This window comes from Vulpes vulpes, chromosome 16 (genome assembly GCF_048418805.1).
Source record: "Vulpes vulpes isolate BD-2025 chromosome 16, VulVul3, whole genome shotgun sequence".
NCBI lineage: Eukaryota > Metazoa > Chordata > Mammalia > Carnivora > Canidae > Vulpes > Vulpes vulpes.
Genome location: NC_132795.1, coordinates 54,025,488 through 54,046,468, shown reverse-complemented (window position 1 = coordinate 54,046,468; position 20,981 = coordinate 54,025,488). Strand labels below are relative to the sequence as shown.

At 57.5% G+C, this 20,981-nt stretch overlaps 2 protein-coding genes across 4 annotated transcripts in view; one reads left to right on the top strand and one right to left on the bottom strand.

The window, feature by feature from the left end:
* The window catches only part of ACO2 (aconitase 2), a 53,156-nt gene extending 46,237 nt beyond the window's left edge, over nucleotides 1-6,919 (top strand). For both annotated transcript variants that reach the window (XM_026017424.2, XM_072741213.1), the window contains exons 9-18: nucleotides 32-137; nucleotides 1,303-1,460; nucleotides 1,665-1,738; nucleotides 2,179-2,290; nucleotides 3,364-3,486; nucleotides 3,737-3,892; nucleotides 4,711-4,902; nucleotides 5,292-5,424; nucleotides 5,923-6,044; nucleotides 6,399-6,919. In XM_026017424.2, coding sequence (XP_025873209.1) covers nucleotides 32-137; nucleotides 1,303-1,460; nucleotides 1,665-1,738; nucleotides 2,179-2,290; nucleotides 3,364-3,486; nucleotides 3,737-3,892; nucleotides 4,711-4,902; nucleotides 5,292-5,424; nucleotides 5,923-6,044; nucleotides 6,399-6,536 — 1,314 coding nt within the window. In that variant the 3' untranslated portion in view covers nucleotides 6,537-6,919. The remainder of the gene's footprint in view (nucleotides 1-31; nucleotides 138-1,302; nucleotides 1,461-1,664; nucleotides 1,739-2,178; nucleotides 2,291-3,363; nucleotides 3,487-3,736; nucleotides 3,893-4,710; nucleotides 4,903-5,291; nucleotides 5,425-5,922; nucleotides 6,045-6,398) is intronic.
* POLR3H (RNA polymerase III subunit H) lies at nucleotides 6,867-20,512 on the bottom strand. Of its 2 annotated transcripts, none has more exons than XM_026017425.2 (7): nucleotides 20,436-20,512; nucleotides 20,027-20,155; nucleotides 16,855-16,951; nucleotides 10,925-11,011; nucleotides 10,462-10,525; nucleotides 8,960-9,161; nucleotides 6,867-8,111 (listed from the first exon to the last, which is right to left on the bottom strand). In XM_026017425.2, the coding sequence occupies exons 2-7, from the start codon at nucleotides 20,135-20,137 to the stop codon at nucleotides 8,058-8,060; spliced, it is 615 nt and encodes a 204-aa protein (XP_025873210.1). In that variant the 5' UTR covers nucleotides 20,138-20,155; nucleotides 20,436-20,512; the 3' UTR covers nucleotides 6,867-8,057. The 2 variants fall into 2 exon arrangements, with proteins under 2 accessions (XP_025873210.1, XP_025873211.1); XM_026017426.2 differs by having other exon boundaries at nucleotides 20,255-20,477.
* Nucleotides 20,513-20,981: the final 469 nt, after the last annotated feature.

The following is a 20,981-nucleotide window of genomic DNA, read 5'->3' as shown; positions in this document are numbered from 1 at the left end:
GATTTGTTCTTTCCCCTTTCTATTTCTTCAGCTGAAGCCTCACATTAACGGGCCCTTCACCCCTGACCTGGCTCACCCTGTGGCAGAAGTAGGCACCGTGGCAGAGAAGGAGGGATGGCCTCTGGACATCCGAGTGGGTGAGTACCTTCCACCCTGTCGATTTAACAAGCCGCAGGGCCAGGGGGCCTGCCTGTGCTCAGCTCACTCTGGGGCATTTTCTGAAATTGTTTATATCTTCTATATGGGTTTTTTAAAAAATTATCTTTTCTTGGTAAAAAAAAAAAAAAATACGTGCTTATCGTAGAGAATATTCACAAACAAAACAATTTTAAGAACTCCTAATCTGAACCCTCAACCAGAAGCCAGCTCTAGGAGCTGCCACAGGTGTACTCTTCCTGCGTGTCTGTGCATACAGACGTGTGTATATTTTTGTTTTACAAACATTTCATCATCCCAGTGCCGCTCCCTGATTTCCATTTACATGCTTTACATGTACAGACACACTGGCGTGTCGATATGACCTGATTGGCACCTGCTCTTGTCACAGTACAGTGTGACTAGAACACGGACCATGAAGCCAGGTGGCCTCTGTTTGAATCTGGCTCTGGTACCGCGTAGCTGGGTGACCCTGAGCAAGTTAATTCACCTACCTGTGCCATGGTTCCTTGTCTGGAAGATGAGGGTGAGGTCATATTTACCTGTAACTGTTGGGAAGGGTGGCGAGTTAACACGTGCAAAGAATTTTCTGCTGAGTGTCTGGCATAAAACAAGTGCCATGTAATGTGTTCACCCTTAGCAGTTAAAGTAAATTTAAAAAAATATTGGTGGTTTAATTTGAAGTAAATGGCTGAACTGATGAGACTGTCTTCTATGAGGTTCTGTAAACAATATGATGTCATCCAGTCGACTTTTTAAATAACTGTCATAGGCTTTTAAAAAATAAGTCTTTGTTCCCCCCAATTATAAAGCAGTCAAAACTGAGAATACTCAGAAGTATGAAAGAAGGGACTTACTATGTCCTCACGGCCCTGATCCAGCCGTGGTGACTGTTAGTGTTCTAGAGGGAGCCCTCTGACTCCATGTCCGTGTCGTTTCACTGGCCACACCGTCTTCCCTTGAATGGCTAGGCCACGGAACAGCCTGTCCTGTATTGTTAGACGGTTGGATCACTTCCAGCGGGTCTCCGTTAAGAACAGCCCCAGGCCTGGCACAGCTGGTGAACTCTTGATCAGGTCTGGATAGTTGAGGTCAGGTGGAGACCTCTGCTTCTGACCCCTGGCCCCACCACCCACAATGCACCAGGTCTGATCGGCAGCTGCACCAACTCCAGTTACGAGGACATGGGGCGCTCGGCAGCCGTGGCCAAACAGGCGCTGGCTCATGGACTGAAGTGCAAGTCCCAGTTCACCATCACACCGGGCTCTGAGCAGATCCGGGCCACCATCGAGCGGGATGGCTACGTGAGTTCCCACACGCCCTGCCCCCGGTTCCCCCTCCCACTGCTGAGCAACGTGGCTTCGGGCAGGACAAGCCACAGCCTTATCAGCCGGGTACCCCACAGCAGCCCCAGGGATCCAGGACAGCTCGTCACCACTCAGGCTCCTGACCGACCCTGTCCTGTCAGACGCCAGCCTGCCACTGACCTGCCCGTCTTCTCTCCGCAGGCACAGGTCCTAAGGGAAGTGGGTGGTGTCGTCCTGGCCAATGCCTGTGGCCCCTGCATTGGCCAGTGGGACAGGTGAGAGGCACACCTTTGATAGGCACAGAGCCCCAGACATTGAGGGGAAGCGTTCGTGGGGTGGAGGGAAGAGACTTAGCCCACCCAGGCCTCTAGCCTGCTGCCCACTAGACTTCTCTAGGAAGGCCTGGAAGAGGAAGAGCCCCGCAGCCTGAGCGCCCACCTGGCTGAGTCACATGCAGCCAGGGGCTCTAATGAGCCCCCTAAATGGAGGCAGTAGCCCCAAGTCAGGAAACTCGGGCCCTGGTCTCGGCTCTACCTTCTTTACGTGTGGTCCAGGCAAAGCTCTGGGACCTCCCGGGCTCCCTCCTGCGTGAGGCCTGGGAGGTGGCAGCCACTTCAGGCTCTTTCCAATCCCCCGCCGCCCCACCCCGAGCCAGGCAGGAAGGGCCTGGTGACAAGGACAGACATGCTTAACCCTGTCTCCTCTGACCTGGCAGAAAGGACACCAAGAAGGGGGAGAAGAACACAATCGTCACCTCCTACAACAGGAATTTCACAGGCCGCAATGATGCGAACCCTGAGACCCACGCCTTCGTTACGTCCCCAGAGGTGAGACTACCCAGCCCGGCGGTGGCCTGGGGCTGCCTCTGGGGCCCTGCCCCTGGCTGGTCAGGGTGCTGCGAGGGGGAACGGAGGCTGGGGCAGGGCATCTGACCCCACAGGGCTGCTGAGGGAGTGTTGGCATCGCAGAGCAAGGGGTCGTCGGGGTGCAAACAGAGAGCCACAGGCCTCAAGCGTCCCCTCCTCGGTGCTCCCTGCCTGGCCCCTCCCGGCCCAGCAGTTATGGTCACGAGCAGGAGCTTGAAATCACTGCCTAGGACAAATGGCAACCCTGGCTCTACCCAGTCCTGTGGGCTTGGCCAAGTCCCCCTCCTCTGTGCCCCCGGATCCTGGCAGGATTACATGAGGGGAGCTCTGTAGCATCTGCCTTCAACCTGGGTCATGATCTCGGGGTCCTGGGGTCAGGCCTCGCGTCAGGCTCCCTGCTCAGTGAGGAGTCTGTTTCTTCCTCTGCATGCACTCATTTTGTTCTCTCCCTCAAATAAATAAACCTAAAAAAACATTTTTTTTAAAAAGGACTAGAGCAAGTAGAGGAAGTGCTTTGCATGGTCTAGGTCAGGAAGGCAGCCTCTTAGGAACGATGACTGAGCTACGTGCTCCGGCACTTAGACCATTGTCAGCGCAGGGCAGTCTTTTTATTCTTCCTTTAAAACATTTTAAAGTAATCTCTACACAAATGCAGGGCTCGAAGTGACAACCCCAAGGTAGAGTTACACACTCTACTGCTGAGCTAGCCAGACGCCCTGTTCCTGACTTTAAGCGAGTGCTCCAGAAATTCCTTGGTTCGCCAAAGATGAGTGAAGAGGTGGCACCTTCCACGTCTTCAGCTGCCTGTTTTAGGAACATTTTTGTCACAGCAGCGTTTGTGTGCCGGGGCCCCAGCACATGCCCGTGAGGGGAGGAGACTGCCCTCAGGAGGGCACTGAGGTCCAGCCCAGTGGCCTGCACCCCCAGAGACCTTCTTGCAGCTTTGGGCTCTGTGGGGAGACTTGGGGTCCCGCTAGGGTGGGGGGTGGGAGTGGTGTCTGGTGCTGACCAGCAGCGGGCCGCCTCCGTTCCAGATTGTCACAGCCCTGGCCATCGCGGGCACCCTCAAGTTCAACCCAGAGACTGACTTCCTGACAGGCAAGGATGGCAAGAAATTCAAGCTGGAGGCTCCGGATGCAGATGAGCTTCCCCGAGCGGTGAGCAGGCGCTGCCACCCTGTGCTATTGGCTGCTGTGGGCCTGCCTCGGCCTGGGTGTCTCGGGCCCCACGGGTTGCCCTGTGGCTAAGACTCTCCTGTCCCTCCTGGGCAGGCAGGATGGCACTGGTGGTGAGAATGGGGCAGCTGGGTGGGGGTGGGGGGGATGTGTGTGGTCCTCCTTCTACAAGAGCCTGTCTGTGTGGGGGCTGCGGGCTCGGCACCCAGCATGTCCCCATCTCCTCCTGCAGGAGTTTGACCCCGGGCAGGATACCTACCAGCACCCTCCCAAGGACAGCAGCGGGCAGCGAGTAGACGTGAGCCCCACCAGCCAACGCCTGCAGCTCCTGGAGCCTTTTGACAAGTGGGATGGCAAAGACCTGGAGGACCTGCAAATCCTCATCAAGGTCAGCGACGGGGGGGCGGGGCAGTGGGGACAGCCCCAGCCTCTGGGCCCTGCCCTCAGCAGGAAGGGCCAGAGGTGCCCGGGCGTCCCCGGCCCAGCGTCCCCTCCTCCTCCGCCCTGTGCCAGTCTGAGCTGGATCTGGCCAGCTGTGTCCGGGGCTCTCAGCCAGCGGCTGCAGCTGCTCAGGACCACCTCCAGCGGCCACGGGCAGAGGACGCAGCACAAGCAGGGCAGGCAGGGCACACATGACCCAGCACGGCAGGTCTCCACGCCTCTGGCTTGGCCACACAGGCTCCGGAAGCCCCTGGGTCCTCTGTTCCCACAGTAGGGCACCAGTTGGTCTGGCCTGTGTTTGGGAGCCAGGCAGACACAGCCTTTGTGGTGTGGCCAGGGGTCTGAGACCCATGTCAGACATGAAGTTATGCTGTTTACAGAGTCTCCTGGTGGTGACAGGCAGCACTAAGCCCATAGGATAAACCCGGTCACCAGCCAGGACCGGGACACATCTTCGGGCTTGTGTCCAGCACGAGGTCTCTAGCAGGCCTTCCAGCCTCAGCATCACTGCCTGGGGGCCTCGGTCTGCAGGGGTGCCGCAGTCCTGCCCGTGCAGCCTCTGCCACCTGGGAGCAACCTGTCCTGGACAACTCCTCACTGAGCGGCCCAGGGCCTCTTGAGGGGCAGGGGGACAATCCTGCCTGAGCCTTGTGGTCAGTGTGGCCGCGCCAGGGCTGCGACTGTGTCCAGAGCCTCTAGAGGGCTTCTTCCATCATCTCCCCCACGCCATGCCCTGACCCCCGTCCTCTCACCTCACCACCCAAGGTCAAAGGGAAGTGTACCACTGACCACATCTCAGCCGCCGGTCCCTGGCTCAAGTTCCGTGGGCATCTGGACAACATCTCCAATAACCTGCTCATCGGTGCCATCAACATCGAAAATGGCAAGGCCAACTCCGTGCGCAATGCTGTCACCCAGGAGTTTGGTCCTGTCCCTGACACTGCCCGCTACTATAAGGTGGGTCCCATCGGTGGGGCCGGGGTGCAGGTGCAGGGAAGGGGTGCTCCCTACCCAGGAGCCCACACCAATAGCTCTGCAGTTGGAGGATGCCCTGGTGCCACGGGGGGGGGGGGGGGGGGGGGCAGTCCTGTGTCCCCCTCACTATCTACCCCTGCCCTGTGCTCTGCTCCCCCACTGGGCCTTCCTCCAGAGCCTGCCTTTGTCCTGAGCACTGGGGCGGGTAGGCCACACCTCCCCACGCCCCTTGCAGACAGGGACTGAATCTGATCACCTCTGATTTCACCAGCCCTGGGGCAGCAGGTGACCTGTGATGCCCCCGAAGCCCCAGGGAAGGCAGGCAGGGGCTCCGTGTCCTCTTCCTCATACCCTCCCCACTTGCCTGACAGAAACACGGCATCCGGTGGGTGGTGATCGGAGATGAGAACTATGGTGAGGGCTCGAGCCGGGAGCATGCTGCGCTAGAGCCGCGCCACCTCGGGGGCCGGGCCATCATCACCAAGAGCTTTGCCAGGATCCACGGTAAGGTGGAACCCAGGTCCCACCACCTCCGCTTCCCCTCACCAGCAGCCCAGGCACGCAGCCTGCTGGTGGCGGACTCCGGCCTGGAGCCCACACGCCTGCTTTCCACCAGTCTCTGCCCCTCCTGAGTAGCATTGGGTCCGAGGCCCACAGCTTCCCAAGATGGGAACTGGCTTCCTAACGCATACCCAAGCAGTTGAAATCCAGGGCACGTGGTCAGAGGATTTTTCTGATCATGAATGTCCAGAAAGCCAACAGAGACCCAAACCAGCAGGCCTGCGGAGGGCTCTAGGCTGAAGGCACCCCGTTGTCGGGAGTGTAGCCAACCCGGTCCTGATGGCTCCGCTCAGTTGTCTCCAGGTGCAGGGCCAGGGAGCCTCTCCTAGAGCCCTACCTGGGCTTAGAAAAGGAAGCGCTCTAGGCTGGTGAGGTTCCTGCGTGGAGAAGGGAGGGACTGGCCCTGCCCTCTGTGGACTCCGTGTGCCCTCTGCCTTCCAGAAACCAACTTGAAGAAGCAGGGCTTGCTGCCCCTCACCTTCGCTGACCCAGCTGACTACAATAAGATTCATCCCGTGGACAAGTTGACCATCCAGGGCCTGAAAGACTTTGCTCCCGGCAAGGTCAGGGTGGTGGGGAAGGAGGGTGGGCCGAGGACAGCCACTTTACTTCTTCCCCTTACACCCACTTCTGGCCCCACATCCTCCTCCCATGAGCCTTTGTTCCAGCTGGAAGGGCCCTTAAATTCTCCAGGCCCCACTCATTAGTGCAGGCTTGGCTCTCGAAAGCCAACAGCCCACACCTAGCAGGACCCTCTGGGCCCTGGGAGTTAATGCCCCGAGCCCACACCTGCCCTTGATCTTGGTCAGCCTGCTGGCTCCTGAGGCTCACCTTGGAGCACCCCACCTTCCTGACCTTCAGGCAGACGCCAGGGCCACGTTCCTAAGAGCCACTCCACCTCCCCCCACTCCCTACAGCCCCTAAAGTGCATCATCAAGCACCCCAATGGGACCCAAGAGACCATCCTCCTGAACCACACCTTCAACGAGACCCAGATCGAGTGGTTCCGCGCCGGCAGTGCTCTCAACAGGATGAAGGAACTGCAGCAGCAGTGAGATCCAGCCCAGCTCCCCTGCCCGCCTGCCTCTCGGACCCTGCAGTGGGGTCCCCAGTACAGCCCACGCGTCATCAGAACTGGATCTGCCCCGATCCAGCCATGGCTTCCTGCTCGAGACAGTGGGGTCAGACCTCCTGGCCTCCCTTCCCTCAACCGGCTGACTGACCCATGGTTGGGGGCGGGGGGGGTATTCTTAAAGGAATGTTCCGGCTCCCCTGCCTTCCCGTTTTTAGCCTGTTTCAGATCTTGAGCAACTCCGTTCAACTGTATTTATTTTTGATGAGAAGACTCATCTAAAATTTTTCTCCCGCCTCATTTCACTGGTGGCTCAAGGATTTTAAAGAAACTTTACTCTTATGAAAAAATAAGAATCCAAACTCAGTGTCCCCGTGTGAGAGTGGTGGTGTCCATACTCCGTACCGACTCCAGGGCTCAGGGTGGGTTTTTGTAGCAGTCAGCAGACGCTCCCGCTGGACCTGCCACTGCAGTGAAGGGCAAGTGACACAGTGGCCTGCCCACAGGGCAGCCTCCCCTCCCTGCACCCCAACATCTGCACAGCTTCCCTCACATTCCAGGAGGTAGGATCCAAGATGAATTGGATCCTGCCCTGCCCTGGGCACAGGGTCAGCCCCCTAGACACCCGAGCAGGGCACAGACCCAAGGCCACAGCCGGTCCAGGCTGTGCACAGTCCCCTGGCCCACGGCACCGGGTGGCGGGGGGCACTTCCAGCTGCTCCTGGAGTGACGTCTGCACCCCGGTGCCCATGCCAGCTGAGGAGGCCAAGGAAGGAGGCGCACTCCATGGAGGGCACACGATTTGCCTGATAGAAATCCGACGTCTGGTGGGCGCTAGAGAGCGGGTTCTGCAGGAGTGAAGCGGCAGGAGAAATCTGGAAAGCCATTCTGCTGAATAAACAATGCGGTGTTTGCCCTCGCTGGGGACCTGGCGTCACCAGCAGACCCCGAGTGTTCCTGGCGTGGCCAAGGTCTGAAAGTGACAGCTGTATGGCTGGTCACCAGTCCTGACCTTGCGCCAGCTAAGCTGACAGCCTCCACTTGGCTTGATGGCGCTGGCTGGGCTGAGTCCAGGCCCCCACTTTCCAAACACCAGTGGGGGAGGAGAGGTGACAGGAGCTATAGCTACCCCAGGCTGGCCTTTCGCTCTTATTTTAGGGAGCCACCAAACTTAGCCCAGAGCCCAGCCTGAGACCGACAATGTCAACCCCCACATCCCCAGAAGTGGCCTGGGGAGAGGAGGACACGCTGTCTCAGCTGTGGCAACTTGGGGACCTTACATCACTGGTTCCTCCCTGACTGACGTGGCCTTGATTTATTAAACGTCTCTGGCAGAGATCCACAGGGACATTGGGGCCTCGGGGGAAGCTTGAGCAGGAGCAGGGCCAGGATGGCAAGGCACACACATTGCAGAGCTGGTGTCTTCACGGCCAGCGGCACCACCTCGCCAGGGGCTGGGCTGGGGTCTGCAGGACCGGGCAAGGTCTGCCATTGAGCCCCCGTGCTAGCTGCTGGTCCACCAGGACAGAAGGCCCAGGCCTGGCTCACTGATGGATCCCTGCCGGGGGTAGAGAAAAAACAGGCACGTTGCGTCTACCTTCGGGCCTCCAGCAGACTCAGGAGGCAGGGGGGCCACCCTCCTGGGTGCCCTACATGGGCCAAGGGAGTAGCGAGGCAAGCTCACTCCAGCCACAAGGACCTGGGGAGATCCAGGAGCCATGCAGCACCCAGCTGGCCACATGGGAACACAGCCCAGACTCCCCTCTCTGGCCCCAGCGAGGTCAGGTATCCTTCCGCAGCCCCAGGCCTGCCCAGACACGGGTACTGGCAGGCCGGTCCTGGGCATGCTCCAAGAAAGGCTCCAGAAAGGCCCAGCAACCCTGAGCCCCAGCCTCCAAACACAGAGGAGATGCCCTCGGCCACCCAGATTTTTAACAGACAACCTGCGGCACATTATACCCGCAAACCCTACTAGCAGGCCCTGGAGATGCATCCTACTTTGTCACACGCCACTGTCTGACTTCTGAGGGCAGACACCAGGCTGGTCGCAGCTCTGCGGCCACCCCATGCCCACGGGGGCTCGGGTTCGGGAGCAGCCCCCACGGAGGGTCACCGGCCCCTGAACCCCCTCCCCAGCCTTGCTCTCTCCCTCAGTGCCTTGTCACCTGGCGTGGGCTCTGTCCCGACCGCAGGCAGGTCAGACACTGCTATCCCCCCGGCGCCGTGGCAGCTTACCCCCCGCCACGAGCCTCAGGCCATGGCCAACGGGACAGGCTCCCCCGGGAAAGTGACCGCCTAAGACACACCCATGGGGACAGGGGTTCCAGGCAGGGAACCCCAAGTCAACACCCTAGGAAGTTGCTCCCGCCGCCCGGTTCCCCGCCACGCGGCGTCCGCACAGCTCACCACAAGTGTGTACGGAGCTTCCTTCTTTGGCAGCTCCTCACTGGAAGACGTGGCTTCGGCCGAGCTGGGCCCCGTGGGGGACGTGTCCACAAAGCTCTCATCCACCACCCGGAAGCGGATCTCCTCACCCGTGTCCATGTACAAGTCGTGTGCTCCTTCCTCTGTCTCGTACTCCCACACCCACACCTGCTCCGCCTCGTCGCTGGGCGCGGCACGGGTCAAGGCAACAACGGGGGCAAGGAGCCCACAGGAAACCCCATGAAAACCCAATTCTAGGGGGAGAGCTCCTTGGCTGGGGTGTCAAGGAGAAGCAAGGCCGGGCAAGGTGTGGGCTGCCACCAGAGCAGGAAGGAGGCTCAGGCGCAGAGCGAGTCTCGCCTCTTGCCGCCCGGGGCCCTTTTCCCTGCGGGTCGGACTTGGGCCAACTGCCACATTCGGGCCTCTGCTCCACAAGCGGGGACGGGGCCAGGCCCGCCGTCTGTGCCTCAGGGTGCTGCATGCAGAACGGGGCGGTAGCAAGGCCTGGCTGCCTGGCCTGTCCTCACGGGGCTGTCGCGAGGAGGGGACATGGCCACACACATGAGAAGTGCTTTCCACCGGCCGCAGCCGGCCCTGCAGTGCTAGCCAAAGCCACCCCGTGTTCCCTCACAGTGCGACCCCACAGTCCTTTCCAGCCCTGCCCTGTGACAATGACCAGCACAAGGACCTTCCCGGGTTTCAGAAGGACAGATATGGCAAATGGAAGGTCACCGGCCCAAGGGCCCGCAGCCAGCGGGAGGTCCAGCCAGGCAGGGCCAGGTTTTCTGACGAGTCCGAGTCCCGCACAGACCCTGCCCCTGGTCCGCCGCACATGCACACGGGCCCAGCCGTGGTGGCCTCGAGAGCCGGTGAGGGCCGCACCCTGCAAACCCCTGCAAAGCCCCAGGCCCCTCGCTCAGCCCACGCAGAGCAGCCAGCGCGCCCTCTAGTGGCGGCCCCACGTGCCAGGTCCCCTGCTGGGCACTGTGGGCACAGTCCTGACAAGACAGGGTCCCTTCTGGTGAGCAGTCTCAGCGAGGACCCCAGAAACAGCCCCAGTGCAACAGGGCAAGGGCCAGCGTGGGGCAAAGGGGGAACCCAGCGGAGGGAAACAGCCCAGCCAAGCATCAGGCGCAGTCAAGCCCTCAAACGGCAGCCAACGGTACTGTTTGCACAGCAGGGAAGTAGGGAGGCGAGCCCCACAGGGCAAACCTCTCCAGGGTGAGGATTCTGGAGTGATCCCTGAGAGGACAACCTAAGCAAAGTGAACAGAGCACCACCTACATGCCCAGGCACGTGGACACCACGGTCAGCATGGGAAGCACGGGCAGGTCACCACTTCCAAGGCACAAGTGCGGGCTGGGCAGTGGGCACGGAGGTCAGCAGTACTGGCCCACAGGAGCCGGGGTCACCCGAAGGAGCAGAGATTGTCCTTTGGAAAGACCTGAGCTCCCCTGTGCCCCACTTTAACCTTGGGAGGATACAACTTGGCTGGCTGCTGCAGAGACTCGGGGGGGATGAGAATGTCATCAAAGAACCCTAGAGAGACTGGAACAAATGAAGAAAGTGACAGCATGGGACATGGCAGTTGTCGCCATGGAAATGGGAACCCCCCCCCACACACACACACCTCAGATCCCTGCGCCTCTACCTAGGCCATTTAGCCACCAAAACTTATGCTGGACACCATGCAAAATAGGGACTGGTGAGCACCTGGGCCCGAGGCCCTCTGTCTTGAGCAAGGCCTCACGGGGAAGCCCCCTGGCTGGCCAAGGCCCTGCATTGTTACATGAGCACGAGAGGGCTGCATATCCTCCACACACACGAGCTTCCCTGACAGCACAGCGTCTGAATCTGACCCCCGCCCCCGACCATGTGGCCCAGCACAGAAGCTGAAGGGAGGCCTAGGCCGGGCCCCTTGCCCCGAGTGCTCCCAGGCCTCGTTACCGTGCACTCCCTCCGGGCTGCAGCCTTTGATCCTGCCGATCAGAATCTCATCCAGGAACGGATGGAACACCACATAGCGAAAATGGACTGGAAGTGAAGGAAGAGCGTCAGTGATGAGCAGGCACATGAGCGATGGCCCAGGCTTCCCAGGGCCGACCCCACTGGCTGGCCCACTGACCTGGACGCCCTGCAGCTACCCCGGAGTCTGCTGGGCACTCCACACCCCGTACCCCTGTGGGTCCAGACCCGCCAGCTGAGCTAGGGGGACCCACACCTCGTACCCCGCAAGGCCACAGCACAGCCCCCATAACAGGCCAGCAGCAGCGGCCCTGGACCCAAGGGCTGGCCCCCAAACCCAGCAGACAAGTCACTCCTGAACCCAGACTCTGGGCCGCAGATGACTCCATAGTCCACTCCCACTCTTCCTCTAGACTTACTCCCTTAAATTCTAAAATGGGCAGAAGCAACTGGCAAAGGGAGCCAGGTTTGGAAACAAGTTTTCTGTCTCCCTCTGATGGGAGTTTGCCCCAGGCATAGCTCTGACCTGGAACAGGATGCTAAAAGTGCCTGAGATTCAGGGGGGCCACGGGGAGGCAGAGGCAAGCACCCAACAAAAATTCCTCTGTGGGTTCTCAGGCCCTGCCCTAGGTGGTGGCGGTCACCACACCCCCGGGAAAGTATCAGGTGAGGTCTGTGCCCACATCACAGCCTGATCCCCAGGCCCGGTGGGAGCCGTTACCTCATCACTCCTGCCCCTTTGAGCCCCAAAAGGGTGAGCAGCATGGACCCCAACACCGCCAGAGCTAGCGAGCACACGAGGCTACTTCCTGCCAGTCACGCAGTGCCCATCGCAACCCACCCACACCAGTGGTCAAGGCTTCCCCGCTGTGACGATGGGGAAGCGGTTCGGACGGCTGCGCAGGCCGCTCAGCCACATGCCCTTCCACCCTGTTCTGCCGTGGGAAGACCCTGAGACTTTCGGGACCAGCAAACGGCCACAGGGTGGAATGTGCCTTCCTCTGGCAGCTTCCATTCCGAACACGGGCTGCGGCCACTAGCCTACCCCGCCAACGCTGCCCAGGGCCAATAGGGCCCGGCGGCCCCGGCTCCCTCCAGGCTGCTTCTGCGCAGCCCCACCATGCAGGATGCCCGAGGAAAGCAGAGGGGGCAGGTGGTACCCCCTCCCTCCCTGTGACGAGCGTGCCATGCTGACCTTGCAGAGAGCAGATGAGGGCAGCCAGCGGTCACAAGTCCACAGGATGGAAAAACCCTGTCCCCCATGTGACCCAACGTTCAGCTCAGCTTAGCAAATCCCCACAGAGCCTCCCACCAAGTGTGTGCCAGGGCCGTTTTGGGCCCTGGGCTTATGGCGGCAGAATGGCAGGTGGTCTCATGCCCAGGGAGCTCGAGTCTGGAACAGCCACAGGCGAAGGCACATGGTGGTCAATCCGAGCACCCACCAACAGGTGAGCGGATGACCGTCACGCAGTCTATCTGTATAATGGAATATTACTCGGTCTTAAAAAGGGAGTACAGACACACGGAATGACACGGATGAACCTCAAGGATGCTATGCTACGTGAAATAAACCAGTTACAGGGATCCCTGGGTGGCGCAGCGGTTCGGCGCCTGACTTTGGCTCAGGGCGCGATCCTGGAGACCCGGGATCGAATCCCACATCGGGCTCCTGGTGCATGGAGCCTGCTTCTCCCTCTGCCTCTCTCTCTGTGACTATCATAAATAAATAATAATTCAAAAAAATAAATAAATAAATAAACCAGTTACAGAAGACCGCATACTGTGCGATTCCATTTATCCAAAATGTCCAGATTAGGCGAATCCAGACACAGAGGGTAGATCAGTGGTTGCCAGCGGCTGGAGGAGGGGGAATGAGGAGTGACTGATAGGTGCGTGGTTTCTTTTTGAGGTGGGGAAAATGTTCTGGAATTAGATCATGGTGATGGTTGCACAGCTCTATGAATATCCTAAGAGCTACTGAATCGTAAGCTTTACAAGGGTGAATTTTGTGGCATGTAAATTAGATCTCAATTAAAAACAAAAAGGAGGCCACAGCCCAGTGGGAGGGCCAGCCGGGGCAATGCTGTATTTGGAGCCATCTCCCAAGAGCCCCACCTAAAGTTCCAGGGTGTTTCATGGGCAGACGGGAAGCCTGGAAAGCCAGAACGGGTGGGTCTGCAGGGTCAGTAAGAGGAAGACCTTGTCCCAGGAGAAGCAGGTCTGCCTGGGGACATGGTGAGTTTGTGCTAAGGGCAGACACTGTCCCCCCTTATGTGCAGTAACCCAGAGAAAAATTCACAGACACAGAAAGTACAATGGTGAGGGTGCCTGGTGGCTCAGTGGTTGAGTATCTGCCTTCGGCTCAGGCTGTGATCCCAAGATCCTGGGATCGAGTCCTGCATTGGGCCCCTCACAGGGAGCCTGCTTCCCCCTCTACCTGTGTCTCTGCCTCTCTGTGTGTGACTCTCATGAATAAATAAAATCTGGGACGCCTGGGTGGCTCAGCGGTTGAGCACCTGCCCCTGGCTCAGGGCATGACCCTGCAGTCTCAGGATCGAGTCCCACATCAGGCTCCCTGCCTGGAGACTGCTTCTCCCTCTGCCTACACCTCAGCCTTTCTCTGTGTCTTTCATGAATACGTAAATAAAGTCTTTAAAAAATAAACAAAATAAAATAAAATAAAATCTAAAAAAAAAAAAGTACAATAGTGGACTCCAGGGCCCTGGAGAGGGGTAGAATGAAGGCAGAATGCTTAAGAGGGGCAGAGTGTGAGTCTGGAAGGATTGAAAGGTTGGTGGTGGGATCCCTGGGTGGCGCAGCGGTTTGGCGCCTGCCTTTGGCCCAGGGCGCGATCCTGGAGACCCGGGATCGAATCCCACATCAGGCTCCCGGTGCATGGAGCCTGCTTCTCCCTCTGCCTGTGTCTCTGCCTCTCTCTTTCTCTCTGTATGACTATCATAAAAAAAAAAAAAAAAAAAGAAAGGTTGGTGGTGATTCCACAACGATGACTGTACACGATGCCACTGAGCTGTGCACTAAAAATAGTTAAAATGGTAAACTTTACGTTATACGTATTGTAGCACAACTTAGGGGAAAAAACAATGGAACAAAGCAAATGGCGGGCACGACACCAGTCCCAGCTCAGAGCAAGGCAGGGGTGGCAGGGCCAGTCAAGAGGGGCTCCCCTGGGGGAGGCCAGGTCTGGCCAGCCTCGGGAGCATGGGGCACATGGCACTGGCACCTGTTACAGTGACAAGAGAGGAGGCTGAACGGGGCTTGGGGTTACAAGTCACAAAGGCGCACTTTGTGGAGACTCTTGCTGAGACAAGTGATGCAATCTGGCCCCGGCGGTGAGGGGGGGAGGAGGGTTGGAAGTACAAGGCAATAAGCAAAAGAAGAGTCCTCAAGCCAAAAGTGGAGGCAGGTATGGAGAAGGCCTGCTCCGCACACGCTAGCCACAGCCCTGGGTGAGGCAGTGGAGGGGGTGGCGGCCGGAATGGGCTGGGGAGGAGGGTCAGCCTTGACACGTGGTAATCCCCACGTGACACATGCTATGATCCCCACAACATAGCACCACCCCATGCGGTGCTCTGTGGCCCAGGCCGGGCTTCACAGCTGCACGTGGTGACCCCATTTTACAGATAAGGAACCCGAGACCGAGAGAGGCAAGTTACCTGCTCAAGGTCCACACGGGAGCGGGGGGGGGGGGGGGGGGGGGAGGCGGGGGAAGCAGAATTAAATCCAGGACCGTGTGACCCGCCCTAATCCTCACACCTGTTCCCAAGGACACAGGGGGCCCAGGGTGAACTAGGGTTGGGGGACAGTGAAAATCTTACACCAAGTGGCAGAAACAACCAAATGAAAGAACAGAACTTCAATTTTAACTTTTCCCTCCCAGTTTTCCTTGAAGTTCCGGCACCTCTTACCACTCGTCTCCAGAACACCACCTAAAGGCAGAGACTGGGCTTGGCTGGAGTGCGTCCTTCTCTGTAAAGAGGCCCTGTGGTCTTATTTTCACGTCACCATTTTATTTTTCTGCTAAATGTTCCGAGCGCGTGCCAATCCAGCCTGTTTCCTAGGGCTGCCCGCAGAGCTTGGCGATGTCTCTGTGGACTCGAGTGTGGACACAGACACCAGGCAGCCTCATGGCGCGTTCTGGAATGCTCCACATCTCTGTGCCCAGAGGCTGACGGAGACGGGGCTCCTCACACTTCCTCATGCGAGCAGCACCCAGCTCCTCGTTCTAATGCGTGTGGGCTCACCTCCAGAGGCTGAGATTCACAGGCCTGAGCGCCAAGCTGATGGCCAGCTGCAGGCCTACACTCTGGTTAGCCCTGAACCACCTCAGGGGCCCCCTTGCCCTCTGCTTCTGATGTGGCTGGGTCCTGGGAGGAGAGGGAAGGGTCCCCACTCCCTCCCTGAGAACTCTAGCCAAGGTGACGCCCTCCCTACACATCCAGGTCTGGTAACCAACCTTCCCTTTCGGGAGCACACCCCTTTGCTGTGACTGCAGCGCCTCCTATCGAGAGGTGGAATCTATTTTTCCTTCCCTCACCGCCAGCCTCAGCCAGGAGTCCTGCTCTGGCCAATGGGATTTAGGCAGAGGCTTGAAAAGCTGCTCCTACAGGGGCTCGGCTGCACCATGGTGCCTTGATCTCCGGGAAGGAAAGATGAGACCATGTGCAGCAGAGATGAGCCACCCTCGTGCCCACCCCTGACCAACCAGTCTGCCAACCACCAGACACAGGAGGCCACCCTACCCCACCCAGCCCTGGACAGGCCAGCCCGGAAGAACTCATTTAGCAGATCCCAAAATCAGGAGAAATAGTTCAAATCGATGAGTCACTGAGCCCCATGTGCCAAGGTCCCGTCCAAAGACCTTTGCACATATTGATTTATTATTCTCACAACGTCCTGTGATATAAAATCTACTGTTAACTACATCTCACAGCAAGGAAACAGGCACAGAGTGGTTAGTCTCACAGAACATAATCGGCAGAGCTGGCACTGGAATCCAGGGGCTACACGTACTCATTATGTCCCAGGGCCCCTTAAAGTCCCCTCCCTCCAACCTGCCTCCTCCCCAAGACAGATCCACTCCCCTCTGCTCTCCACACTTTTATTTTTTTTAAGATTTTATTTTTAAGTAATCCCTATACCCAATGTGGGTCTTGAACTCACAATCCTAAGATCAAGAGTCACACGCTGTACCAAATGAGCAAGCCAGGTGCCCCTGCTCCCCACCCCCACTTTTAACCCAACACTGACCATGCCAGTGTCACCCGACACCTGTCTGGCCACCCCCCCAACCAGAACTGAGCAGCCTGAGGACCAGGAAGAGCAGAGCTTGGTAATAAGCGAGACCACAGGGGGCACAGACTCGGAGCCACAATCTCAGAGCCAGAGAGGCCTCAAGAATGGTCTTGTGCAGGGCCTCTGGGAGGCTCAGTCAGTTAAGTGATGGACTCTTAGCCCAGCTCAGGTCTTGATCTCAGGGTCATGAGATCAGTCTCTCGCTCTCTCAAATAAACCAATAAATCCTTAAAAAAGAAAAAGAAAAGGCAGCCCAGCTGGCTCAGCGATTTGACACCTGCCTTCGGCCCAGGGCGTGATCCTGGGGTCCCGGGATTGAGTCCCACATCGGGGACTTCTCCCTCTGCCTGTGTCTCTCCCTCTCTCTCTCTCTCTCTCTGACTCTCATGAATAAATAAATAAAATCTTAAAAAAAAAGAAAAGAAAAAATCACCTTGTCCACCATTTCTTATGGACAAGGAAACTGAGCCCCAGACGGGAAGATTCTGTTCACTGTCACACAGTCCATCGCAGGCAGAGTCAGGACTAGGCCTCAGGTCTCCCAATCCCTAGACCAGGATTCCCACAACCAAAAATCCCAAGGAGGAAAAGGCACCTACCTTTGGTGTGCGATGCGCCATCCCCTGGGAACACATAGGCGTCCTCCAGCCTGGTGATGTCAAACAGACAGATGCAGAGCCCCACGCTGTACACGACCTATGGGCATCAACGTACGTACAAATATATGTACAAATGCGCACGCACACAGAGGACACAGAGGCCCAGCTCCCCAGCATTCTCTCCTGAGACCCTCACCACTCAGGGCAGCTAGAAACGAGTTGGGGCACCGTCTGAGGTATCCAAGGGTAAGGAGCCTCCAAAGGATGCGGCACTCTGGAAGGAGGAGGGCCTTTGTGACAAGACAGATCCAGGTTACAGCACCAGTTCCACCACCCACTATGTGACCTCCAAGGTCACTTCTCTGAGCTTCAGTTTCCCCCATCTGCAAAAATGGACCAACCAGGCTACAGGTGTATTAAATAACAAGAGGTAATGGATGTGACACCCATGCCAGCATCTGGCTCATATGCTGGAAGTAGTAACAGTCAGTCAACACAGATCACTATTATTACCAGTAAGGATCACTGGCAGGGAAACCCTAAACCTACACTCACCAAAGTCTCCAGCTCTTGCTGGAGCTCATGGCTCAGTGAGTGTCAGAGTCCAGGCTAAACCCCACCTGCTCACAAAGTATCAGGCACACAGCCGTGGCCACAGGGACTGAGGGTGGCAGAGGGACACGTGCCCGAGGCTCTGAGACTAGACACAGGGCATCTCATACCCCATGCCCACCGTGCCCCAAATCACCAGCCTGCTTACCTGCCACCAGTGTCATCACCTCCCAATACAGACCCTGCACGACTGTTCAAGGATTAGCAAGAAGCTAAGAAGAGAATTCCAAGTCCGGGCCGGACCTCACCACAATGAGCCACAGGGCCTGGCTGCCTTGCACAAGATCTGTGCCCTTGGGAGGCCTGAATGGCTCAGCGGTTGAGAATCTGCCTTTGGCTCAGAACATGATCCCAGAATTCTGGGATCGTGTCCCGCATTGGGTACCTGCATGGAGCCTGCTTCTCCCTCTGCCTGTCTCTCCGCCTCTCTTTGTGTGTCTCTCATAATTAAATAAATAAAATCTTAAAAAAAAAAAAAAAAGATCTGTGCCCTTGGCCAGACCACAGACCTCTTCTGTGCAGCTTCCTCTCAAATGATTCTAATATAAAAGACTCGTCTGAACAGGTCCCTGAAGGACCCATACCCCAAAGGGCTACATTCCCTTCTTGGACTTTTAACAGCTCTTTTTTTTTTTTTTTTTTTTAAGATTTATTTATTTATGATAGACACAGAGAGAGAGAGGCAGAGACACAGGAGGAGGGAGAAGCAGGCTCCATGCCAGGAGCCCAACGTGGGACTCGATCCCGGGACTCCAGGATCGTGCCCTGGGCCAAAGGCAGGCGCTAAACCGCTGAGTCACCCAGGGATCCCCTTTTTTTAACAGCTCTTTTTTTTTTTTTTTTTTTTTTTTTACCTTCTTGGACTTTTCACACCTTCTGTCACCACTATGCTCACACTTCATCCCTCCACCGACCCCCCCTACCTTCTACCTCACAACGTAACTGGAAGCCAATCACTAAGGACTTCATGAGTTCTCTCCACCAACAGCTGCATACAACTCCCTTCCATGATCTCAGCCTCTATCTACAGAAGGGACTGGTCTCCTGTCTAAAGCCAGCCAACCTTCCTCTTGCTCCTTCTCAGCCTATCACCTCCTGCTATTCTACAGATGAAAATCAATACTGCCATGACATCCTGCAGGCCCCATGTGGCTTGGCTCCTGCCACCTTTCCAGCTTACTCTCCTCTCTTCCTCTCCAGGCCACACCAGTCCTCCTCCAGGTTATGATGGATGAAATATTCCCTCCTGCCGCAGGGCCTTTACACATGCAGTTTCCTTTGCCTGCCCAACTCTTCTCTCTGCACAGCCCTTTCCCACTCTCAAAAATGAATCTCCAGGGTACCTGGGTAGCTCTGTTGGTGAAGCATCTGCTTTGGGCTCAGGTCATGATCCCAGGGTCCTAGGATTGAGTCCCAAGTCAGGCTCCCTGCTCAGCAGAGAGTGCTTCTCCCTCCCCCTCTGCCCCCCACCGTGCTTGTGCTCTTTTTCTCTTTCAAATAAATAAAATCTTCATTTTTAAAAAAGATTTTATTTATTTATTCATGAGACACAGAGAGAGAAAGAGGCAGAGACACAGGCAGAGGGGGAAGCAAGCTCCCTGCAGGGCGCCCGATGTGGGACTGGATCCCAGGACTCCAGGATCACGCCCTGGGCTGAAGGCAGGCGCTAAACTGCTGAGCAGTTTAGTCAGGCATCCCAAAATCTTCATTTTTTAAAAAAGATATATTTATTGGGACACCTGAGTGGCTCAGTGGTTGAGCATCTGCCTTTGGCTCAGGGCATGATCCCAGACTCCTGGGATTGAGTCCCACATCGGGTTCCTTGCATGGAGCCTGCTTCTCCTCCCTCTGCCTGTGTCTCTGCCTCTCTTTCTGTGTCTATCATGAATAAATAAATAAAATCTTAAATAAAAAAAAAAAAGATATATTTAACAGAGAGAGAGAATGCGTGCGCTCCTTGCATGGAGCCTGCTTCTCCCTCTGCCTGGGTCTCTGCCTGTGTCTCTCATGAATCAATAAATAAAATCTTAAAAAAAAAAAAAAAAAAAAGAATAAAGAATAAATCTCCTGATAGTTAACTCTATTTATTTGCGAGACAGAGACAGCACGAGAGAGCATGAGCAGGGAGGAGAGGGAGAAGCAGACACCTCACTGAGCAGGGAGCTGAATGTGGGGCTCAATCCCAAGACGCTGCGATCAGGAGCTGAAGGCCGGCGGATGCTTCAGGGACGAAGCCACCCAGGGGCCCCTTAATGATGGTTAACTCTAAACCACTGTCCATCTTCACAGACACAGTGTGTGACAGCCATTATTATTTCCATTTTACAAATGGAAACTGAGGCCCAGAGCGGGTAATCCAACAGGGTGCAATCTGGCATTTCCCCAGTTTCTGTTTTGACTCCAACATCCCACGTGCAGGTGAAGTAACTCAGCTCGGAGAGGTTAAGCTACTTGTCCAAGGCCAGGGTTTGGCGTGACCGGGGAGGCCTGCAGCGGGCAGGAGGGCAGGGCTGGGCCTCCCGTGCCAGGGCCTGTCAGCGACCCCGTGGGCCCCCGGTACCTTGTTGGCCAACTTTTTGTTCAGCTCCTCGGCAATGGAGTCGTTGAGCTTCCTCTCAAACTGCCACGGGGGAATCCGCACGGTGTCCACCATCTCCACCAGGACGAACATCGCGCCTGCGCCGGGGCCCTGGGGGCGGGAGGCTCAGTCACGCGCCGTGTGGGGCGGTGGGCATTCCCGAACCCCCTCGGGCCGGTCCCCACCGCTGAGCGCCCCCCACGCACACACCCAGGCCCGCGGAGGGGCTGCGCGGTGCGGCGCCGGGTACCCCGTGCGGGGCGTGCGCCGCCTCTGCAAACTGAGGAAACTGAAGCTCAGCAGGAGACGCCCTCGCTCCAGCGAGAGAGCGCGAGCACCCGCCGCACGACCCGGTCCCGCCACGCGCCACGCGCCACGCGCCGCCACGCACCGCGCTCCCACGCGCAGCCGACTTCGGGCGAGATTCCGAATCCCGTCGCTTCCGGAGAACAGACCAATAAGAAGCCTCTGCCCGCCCCCCAACGCGACGCGGCGCGACGTAGGGCGGGGCCTCCCCGTGGGCCCCCGCGGAGCCGGCCGCCCTTCCACCGCGCTTCCTGGTTGCTAGGCAACGTGGGCGCGATCCCGACCTCACCTGCCCCGCGGGGATGTCGCTCTTCCTCCCGGTCCCCCGCGGAGCGGTGCGCTGCGCCCGGCCAGAGGGATCCTCTCAAAAGCCGACACAGTTTGCTTAGACCCCTTCAGGACCCTGGAAGCGGGAGATTTATCTGGAAAGGAGCAGGCGGGACCTTTCTAGGGTGATAGGAATGTTTCCTATCTTCTTCTAGGGGGGTGGGTTACACAGGTGGGGGCCTGGCAGTCAGTAGGGCATCCAGCTCTTGTTAACAGGGTTGTGAGTTCAAGCCCTGCATTGGGCATAGAGGTTACTTAAAAATAAAACCTTAAGAAAAAAAAAAAAACCCAACGCATCAAACTT

Bases quoted from the DNA above. Each gene is read 5' to 3' on its own strand.
- POLR3H (XM_026017425.2), bottom strand. From the start codon at position 20,137: ATGTTCGTCCTGGTGGAGATGGTGGACACCGTGCGGATTCCCCCGTGG. The intron at 10,526-10,924 runs GTAACGAGGCCT...CATTTGTTCCAG, and splicing joins CAGCCCGGAGGGAGTGCACG to TCTCTCTAGGGTTCTTTGAT. The intron at 9,162-10,461 runs GTATCCTCCCAA...TGCCGCGCCCAG, and splicing joins CTGCAGCAGCCAGCCAAGTT to CGACGAGGCGGAGCAGGTGT.